General features: G+C 40.2%; 1 protein-coding gene across 1 annotated transcript in view; it reads left to right on the plus strand.

Moving 5' to 3' along the window:
• The window catches only part of LOC101659661 (histone PARylation factor 1), a 19,706-nt gene that overhangs the window by 1,648 nt on the left and 8,804 nt on the right, over nucleotides 1-9,254 (plus strand). Inside the window, exons 2-4 of the mRNA XM_013005181.2 lie at nucleotides 2,690-2,849; nucleotides 5,630-5,819; nucleotides 7,620-7,718. Of these exons, the coding sequence (XP_012860635.1) occupies nucleotides 2,690-2,849; nucleotides 5,630-5,819; nucleotides 7,620-7,718 (449 nt within the window). The remainder of the gene's footprint in view (nucleotides 1-2,689; nucleotides 2,850-5,629; nucleotides 5,820-7,619; nucleotides 7,719-9,254) is intronic.

A 9,254-nucleotide genomic window follows, 5' to 3' on the forward strand; every position in this document is an offset into this window, starting at 1 on the left:
TGAAAACCAGGTATACAAACAGAAAGGAGCCTGATGACATCCTCTAAAAAAAGTTTTTTAAAGAAATAATTAAAAGATTGAAATGATAGATGGAAGGGGGGGGCAGATCACTATTCTGATGTTCCCACTGCTCTATTTGTCGTTGATGAAGCACCTGATAAGTTGGTTAAACATGCATTTAAGAACCAACCCACCTGGATTTCAATTCCTCCTTTCTACTTAGGGAATTACATTTCATCTCCTTGTTTGTAAAATGTGGGTCATAGTATCAAGCTCACATGGCAGTTGTGGGGTTTGAGTGAGTTAATCCACAGAAAATGCTTAGAACAGAGGCTTGGTAAATATTAAGTGCTCAATAAACATACAGAGGCGGTGTTGCTCCCTCAAAGACTTAGTCTGGGAACCCCTGGGAAGCAGTTCTGCTGTGCCCTTTGGATCGCATTGACTAGATGTCAGTGGGTTTATGACTGCTATTGTTTGCTATTATTAACAAAACCAATGCTGATTCACAGCGGCCCCCTGGGGTTTTCTGAGACTGTTTATGGGACTGACAGCCCGGTCTCCTCCCTGGAGCTGCTGGTGGTTTACAATTTTGAACCTTGTAGTTCACAGCCAGTGCTTAACCACTCTACCACCAGGGCTCCTCCAACAACTTTAGAGTTATTTTAACTTTTTCTTAATGACTAAGAGAAACACAGATTGATAAGAAACTCGATGAGCGACCATGGTTAGTCAGTGTGTGGTCCTGGCTTACCATAGTTAATATCAAACACCTGTGAATCTCTCAGCCAATAGAAAAACTAAAACTTTATATCTAGTAGCTCTATATCTTGTTTGTGCCCTGTCCCTATTCCTTCTGCTTAACTTCTTCCTAGCACCCTCATTTATTGTCACCACTATCCTCAATTTTGTGATTTTTTTTGTTCCCTTAAACCTTTTTTTTTTCTTCAAACTTTATCATCTATGAGCATGCCTAAACTATTTTCAGTTCTTTTTAATGTCATCAAATGGCTATCATGCTACATATACTCTTCTAGGATTTTCTTTTTAAATTCAACATTATTTTGTTCAGATTGATCCATACTGTTGTATGTAGTTTAACTTTCACTAAGTATAACATTGCATTATTTTGCCATCCAGTCACCTGTTGATAGGTATTTCAAGTGTTTTTTTGCTTAGTGCAGATTCCTGCTTTTTTTCTTTTTTGATTCATGAATACCTTTTATAGACTTTTGATGATCTCACTGCCATCAAGTCACTTGTGACTGATAGTGACCCTGTAGGGCAGGGTAACTACTCCTGTGGGTTTCAGTTACAGTCTGCCACCTCTTTCTACCTAGGAGCGACTGGTGGTTTCAAACTGCTGACCTTGAGGTTAGCGGCCCAGTGCATAACCACTACACCACCAGAGCTCCCTATTTTTAATGATAGCATCACTAAACTTGAGCCTAGAAAAAAATGGATAAGAAACATTTAGACTAGAGTTTTTCAACCTCGGCTTTAATTAAATTTGGAGCTAGAGAAGGGAGAAGGCTTTGTTGCTGAAGCTTTCTTGTGAATTAAGAAAGAACTCAGTCCAGATTTTTCTATATTTTGTTTAGTCATTGTTGGTTTTTTTGTTTGCTTCCTGTCTGTGTTTTGTTGGATTTTCTGTGGGTGAAATCCAGGATAGGGAGATATATAAAGACGGTAACTGGATTGAGCATTGCCTCGGGGCATGCTAAGGGAGGTTAGGGGAAAGGGAGAGCTAACAAGGAGTACAAGATGAAAATGTTCTGAAATTGATTGTGGTGATCATTGCAGAAATTGTAATATTATTGAATGATTACATTACCAATGAAACTATAAAAACTCAGTCCAAAATGAAAGGCTCTCTGTGCCCAGAATCAGATTACTACTAAATAACAAAGAATGAGTAGCTTCCAAATAAGTGTACTATCTTTGCAGAAACTTACCAAATATTGATTATGAGGCATTATCAAAGATGGTGTAGCCTTGTATGCTTCTGTAATAAATCCATGTTGCAGAGGAACTACAGAGCTGAATTTTACAACCTTATCCCTGGAATGAAAGACAGTTCTATCATAATTGGATTTGAGGGCCCATAGTATATTCTCCTGATACTCGGCTAATTTTCTGTAGACTATCGATACTTAAAATTACCAGTAACCTTCCCGGTCTCTTCATTTGGAATGCCAAAAAAGAAAAAGGTGCTTTAAAGTTGAAGGCTCTGTTTGGAGATTGTTGAAGCAGCAGCTGTTTCCCTGACAAATCTTAGAGCCGCTTATTTCTGGCAGTCTGCTTCTGATGTGATCACTGAATCTGTCTTAAAGAGTTAGATCATGTGTTTACCCAGAGAGGGCAGACCCTGCCTTCTTGTCGTTCCCTTTCACTGCGTGCCTTCTTCCCTTCCTTCCCTCTTCCCACCTTCTTTCCTTCTGTGTTTCCAGTATCCCAGAGAAATATATTGAAAGACTTGCTGCGTGGGCCCCTCTTGACCATCATCTGTTAGATTCTTCTTTATCTTTGTCCAAAAGCATCCCAAGATTTGACTTAGAAATGCCACTTACAGAGTCTTAAGGAAAACATATATCCATGGGGTTGGGTGTACAAAAATAGACAATATTGTTTTGTAAGGAAAGCCATTGAAATTCCTTGTAGCACATAAATTTGGTATGCCAATTTTCAGTGTGAAAAAACCGTTGATGTGAAGAAAAGTAAGTCGTGCGAGGCTGATGTCCCCAGTGACCTGCGAAAAGAAGTCGAAAATCATTATAAGCTCTCTCTGCCTGAAGATTTCTATCATTTCTGGAAGTTCTGTGAAGAACTTGATCCTGAAAAGCCAGCTGGTGAGTTGTTCCCGGATCCTTCTGCTGCTTCTATGAGCAGAAAAGGCAATAGCTACCAGGCCAAGAATATAAACAGTTAATAGAAAAGGAACCGTTTCAACGATGTTTCACATAACAAATATAGTAATAAGAAATATCAGTTAAAGCCATAATGATAAGTCCCTATTACTAATAGACAAAGGTAGATAATTTTACCACATGGTTTGATGAGCGTTAGTGGGGAAGTAAGCACTTTAATATTTAAATGGAGGTTTTAGTACAGTTTAATAGTTGGGCCTCTAGAAATTTGTCTTGTGGTTTTTGTGAACCAAGAATTAAGCTCCAGCATACTTATTAAAGAAAAAGGGAGAAATGCCGCTTACATGCCCATCAGTAATGCATCTATTCAGTGGCTATTAATAGGCAGGTTTTTAATGCATAAATGTAATAAACTTTCAATAAAGTATCATGCCTGAAATATGTTAACTGCAAAAGAAGTGTGTGGATCTGTAGGCAGCTGGACATCCCTTTACAGAAGGGTTGCAGGGAGGAGATGAGTCAGTCAGGGTGCAGTGTAGCACCGATGAAACATACAACTTTCCTCTAGTTCTTAATTGCTTCCTCCCCACCCACTATCATGACCCCAATTCTGCCTTACAAATCTGGCTAGACTAGAGGATGTACATTGGTACAGATAGCAACTGGAAACACAGAGAATCCAGGACAGATGATCCCTTCAGGACCATTGCTGAGAGTGGTGATACCAGGAGGGTGGAGGTAAGGTAGGGTAGAAAGGGGGAACCGATTATAAGGATCTACATATAACCTCCTCCCTGGGGGATGGACAACAGAAAAGTGGGTGAAGGGAGACGTCGGATAGTATAAAATATAGCAAAAATAATAATACTTTATAAATTATCAAGGGTTTATGAGGGAGTGGGGAGGGAGGGGAAAAATGAGCTGATACCAAGGGCTCAAGTAGAAAGCAAATGTTTTAAGAATGATGAAGGCAACAAATGTACAACTTGATGTATGTATGGATTTTTATAAGAGCTGTAAGAACCTCCAATAAAATGACTTTTTTAAAAGTATATGGACACTACACATATACCTGTGTTCCATTTATTTACCTCTATTTCTGAAAGGTTGATTCAGAAACTGGTAATGGGTTGGTCTGGGAACAGGAAAGAGATGGAGTTAACTTTTAATTATATGCTGTTTTGTACTGTGTGATTTGTTGTTGCTTTAACTAGCATGGAGTAGAGGAGACATACATTGTTGGTTGGCACCTGCTGTCTGGATTTTGACAGTCTTTCCCAACCCTTGCATTGTATAGCACCTTCTGTACTCATGGCTGTGCATCAGCATTTACCAACAAGGATGCTTATGAAAGGCTTGTGGAGGACTCTTCCCTCAAACAACAAAAGATACTTCAACGGAGAATGAAGCTTATGTGCACCTTTTCATGGTAGAAAATCATGCAGCTCTTAAACATTTAAAATAAATTTGAGAGCATGGGAAGATAGTCAGAAATTTTTAGTAGGGCAGGATGAAGGATGGAAATCAGATGAGGAAAACAGCATAATCTCATCTTCTAAAATTTTATATACTTAGATCTATTTACAGGGGGAAGAGAGCATAGACGGTTTTTCCTGTATACCCTTCTTATTACTGGCTAGTGAAATGGGTGTTTTTAGTTTTCCTGTTACTGTAAACAGTGGGATGAACTGCCTTAAGCTCCAGTGAGGTAGCACTATTTGTCCGTCTCAAAGTAGACTTTCTCTGGTGACTTTCTCACCCTTTACTCCTTCCAAGAGTTTTCTTCTTCCGGGTCCTGCCTGGAGTGCTTACAGAAGTTAGAAAATTACACATTTGAACAGACCACGTGGCTTTGGTTTTATTTAACACTCCCTCTGTGATCTGTGAAGGTGGACTCAGCCAGGGTTTGTTGCTAGGTGCCCTTGAGCCTGTTCTAACTCACAGTGACCCTGCTGCGTGCCAACAGAGGAAGCGCTGCCGAGGCCTGGCTCCACAAGCAGGGCTAGAGTAGGCCAGTAGACTGCCTGGGAGCCCAGGGACTCTGGAGCGTTGATGAGCTGATTAGTGGAGAGAAGCCAGGTGAATCCCAGTCGGTTCTGACTTAAGAAAAGACCTGTGTGCCAAAGTAGAATTGTGCTCCATTGGTTGTCGGGATGATTTTTCAGAAGTAGATCAATAGCAGCTGCGTGTGTACACATGTGGACACCATTAGCACCACCCAGGAAAGGAAGGAAACATTGTTTTCAAATCCATTTTCCTTTCCTGTCTCCCTTATAAACATGTATGCTATGGGTCCATGAAGCTAACCACAGTGTGGTAATGAGACACGATTAAGTGTTTATCTCTCAGCACCCAGTAGGACTACAGATAGTCTGGCTTTGGCTAAAATAGGAAATAGCAGGAATGCTTGAACTATAAACTAATTCAATGGCTAATTTAAGAGGCAATCCTAAATGTAAGTGCTGCTCTGGCTTTTTTTCCATTGAATGTTTATAAATAACATCTCCACTTGTATCGTGTATAAGCTGAGTTTTCCAGTACATTTTTTAATGCCATTTTTGTGGTAAAATTAGGTGCCTTGGCTGGTATTCGGGTCGGTTTATACTTGAGTTTATATGGTACCTAAAAGTTTTGGGAATTTTTAGTGTTTTGTTTTTAACTTTAGAAATGCTTATAAAATAATTAGAAATAGTTGACTGATAAAAATCATGATTTCCTCACTGCCTCCTGATGAATACTGTTGTCCATAAACTTCTTTCTAGATTCACTTTCTGCCAGCCTTGGGCTTCGGTTAGTGGGCCCCTATGACCTCCTCGCCGGGAAGCAGAAACAGAAGGGGAAAGCAGCAGGGCTGAATTGTAACCTGCACTGGAGGTTCTACTACGACCCCCCCGAGTTCCAGACGATAATTGTCGGGGATGATCAGTCGCAGTACCACATGGGCTATTTCAGGTCAGCAGTCTTCTTTTCTTCTTTAACTGATAACCAGTATAAATGGATACGCACTGGCCTTACCCAAGGTGAAGGGCATCATTTCCTCCTAGTTGTTGGATCCAGGCTATTTCTTATTCCTCACAAACTGCCATTTTAAATAGATGAACTCTTTTAAGTTGAATGCCACTAGTTTTCCTTTGTGGCCATGATCCCCTCACCCCTGAGCCCCAGATGTTCATGTAGAGGAGTTGCACATCATATATGCGCCATGTGCCTCCAGGGGACAGAGTGGTGGTTTACGAGCGGGTGACTGCTAAGTGACCTTGTACCAATCATTATCTTAGTTTCCTCTCCAATAACAATGGGGGAAATTATACATACAGGAGAGGAACAGTGTGAGGATTAAATGAAGACATGCCAGATCCTTAAAGTCTTGGGAAATAGTGGCATTGTGAGGGAAAATACCTGGTCTTAGTGTGCCAGTAGAAAAGCTGCCATTTGATGTGATGAGGAAGACAATAGAGGAAGTAGAGGAAAGTGCCCCAAAACTCACTGCCACTGAGTCGAATCTGACTCAGTGAGTAGAACTGCCCCCGTGGGTTTCTAAGACTAAATCTCTGGGCACAGATGCCCTCCACCTTCTCTCGTGCAGTGTCCGGTGGGTTTGAACCACCAGCCTCCGGTTAGCAGTCCGACAGCACCACCAGGGCTGCTTAGTAATTCTGATAGTAGCAAGAATCGAGTGATGTGGCTTCTGTTCGTGACGTTGTGTTGACTTATTAGGATCTTGAAGTCACTTGATCTCTTGTTTTCCTTGATTATGAGATAAACAGGTTTGATGATATGCAAAGGAAGGCCTCGTTAGCCAACACTCTGACCTGTTTCTTTTCTGGTTGCCTTTTGTTTTAGACTCTAGAACTTGGAAGGAGATGACGGTGTGTGATTTCCTTCTTTAACAAGCCTTCTTCTCCCTTTCCTTTGTATGTGGGTGTAGAAGAAGTATTAGGATTGAAGAATCTTAATTTTAGTGTCCGCTATACAGTGAACCCTCGTTTATCGCGGTTAATCGGTTCTAGACCCTACCATGATAAATGAAATTCCGCGAAGTAGGATTCCTTATTTGTAAATCAAATATTTTCGTAATTAGAGCATAGAGGACATGAAAAAACACCCTTTAGTCACCATTACACGTATTACCCAATTTATTAAACGAAAAAGGGAAAATGCAGTAAAACATTTTGAACGTTACAATTATCATTTATTATTTATTGTATTATGAAGTACAACGGATGGAGTGAACGGAAGACTCATTCAAGTCGAAATGGCGTGCAACCTCCACGATTTTCTTGCCATCTTTGATCATATCCAAAAGTTTTACCTTTTCCTGGATGGTGAGCATCTTCCTCTGGCGCTTATTTTTATTGTCAAAAGGCTTAGAAGAAGCAGCTCGTTTAGGAGCCATCATAGGGCTTAGATAAAATTTCTTAAAAATCGCAAACAATTACATTACACTGTACAAAAGCAAAAATGCATCTGATACGTATCTGCGATGCAGACAGAAGCGTGTACAGTATGAGCCAATCAGTGGCAGTAATGACAGAGCATGCGCTGTTACACAAAAACCGCGAGAGTGAAGCCGCAGAAGTCGAAGCGCGAAGTGGCGAGGGTTCACTGTATAAGATTTGTCCAGATGTTCATTTCTAAGGAACCTAGAGCCAATAGATGTAAATTATATATAAAATCTATAAACCTAAAAATTTACCTGCTTGGTAAGAGGAATTAAGGACAGCTCAGTTAATAACACCTTCTGCTTCCCAGGGATTCTCCTGACGAGCTTCCTGTGTATGTAGGGACGAATGAAGCAAAGAAAAACTGTGTGATTGTTCAAAGTGGAGATAATGTGTTTGCCGCAGTCAAGTAAGTCCTTTTCTTTACAATCTGAGGATTTTCGTACTGTGTCGTTTCATTATTAAGGGATGAGCGAGCCAAGCATTTTCTATTTCTAGAGATCGTTTCCATGACTTGTGCAGGGAAGATGTGATAGCCTTACCCACACCTTTTCTGCTGCTTTTCCACACGCAAAAAGAACTCTTTTAAAACTGACCTCCCTCAACCCAGCCTGAATTTGCTCTAGGCTCAAATATTTCTCACTTGTTCCGCAACAGTGATTTCTTCTCTGGCTTTGAAAATATTGTTGGTGGTCTTTCTCTCTCGCCCTTTATTTTCATCTTATTATTTTCTTAGCTGTTTAATATTTCTTTTTTTATTTCTGTTAGGTTTTCCAATTTGTGAAGCACAAGGAGTGGATGGGTAGAGTTAATAACTGATACAATGGTCTATTGGGAACGGTGGGGGTGAGGGGAATTGGGGAGCAAACAGTCAACACAAGGGGGTGGGCTTTAGAACGGATTGTAATGATGTATATACAATTTAACTGTTGAAGTGTGTGCTATGTGAACATTGTATCGAGAAAACAAACCAAAAAAGCTTGACCAGTGGCTAACCTTGGGTGAAGTAGGAATAATTTTTGCTTAGGGAATGTTGAGTTTATGCTGATGGAGGTGGAATAGTTAGGAAAAGGATGTTGATGATGGTTGTACAACATGAAGAGTGAGCACTGGCACTGAATGACATGTGGAGAAGTTGTTGAATTGGAGAATGTCTCATTGTGTATTTTTTTGCCAAAATTAGAAAAATAATTACACAAATAATGAGTACACAGAAGGAAAAAATGTTCTAAAATTGATTGTGGTAATGACTGTACAACTCTTCTTGATATGATCGAACTATTGTATGATATGTGGACGCAGTGCCAGTAAAACTGCTTAAAAACTATATAAGAATTCCAGCCTTACTCACGACTCGATGGCAGTTAGAACATTTTTCAATCTCTACCATTAAGTTTCAAACCAAAATATGTTTTGGGGTTTTTCCTTCAGTAATTTATCTCAACTAGGAGTAAAAGATTGCCTTGAGGTTTGACTGTTTTTGTACTTTTTAAGAATTACAACTCTTAACCTATTGATGATACAATAGAAAAGTATTTCTCTTCCATGCCACAGTTACCTGAGCTGTAAATGGAGATCAGAACAACACTCGCGACAGATGCTTGAAGCCATTCCCAGTGCCCAGCCCGCGGCGGGCTGTCCGAGGTTGGGGCTGAGCAGGGACTCCAGTGTCCTCCCGGCAGTCCTGCTGTGGCTGCTGAGGAAGGGGTTGACTTCCGTGGCCTATCTTCAGCTGAGAGCTAACGAAATCCTAGCCTGTGTACAATAATACTTTTTTGTTGTATTATTGTCGTCACATGTCTTTTTTAATTACTCTGGATTGTGCTTTTATATAAATTTCTAAAATAGCCTTGTTACCTTTTTAAATTTTCTAAATTTACCTTAACATACATGTGCCAGGCATCATTTTTTTTAAAAATGCTGAGTCTAAACATCTCATACGTCT

Source organism: Echinops telfairi, unplaced genomic scaffold, assembly GCF_000313985.2.
Source record: "Echinops telfairi isolate 266 unplaced genomic scaffold, ASM31398v2 ScPeMD7_9;HRSCAF=40, whole genome shotgun sequence".
NCBI lineage: Eukaryota > Metazoa > Chordata > Mammalia > Afrosoricida > Tenrecidae > Echinops > Echinops telfairi.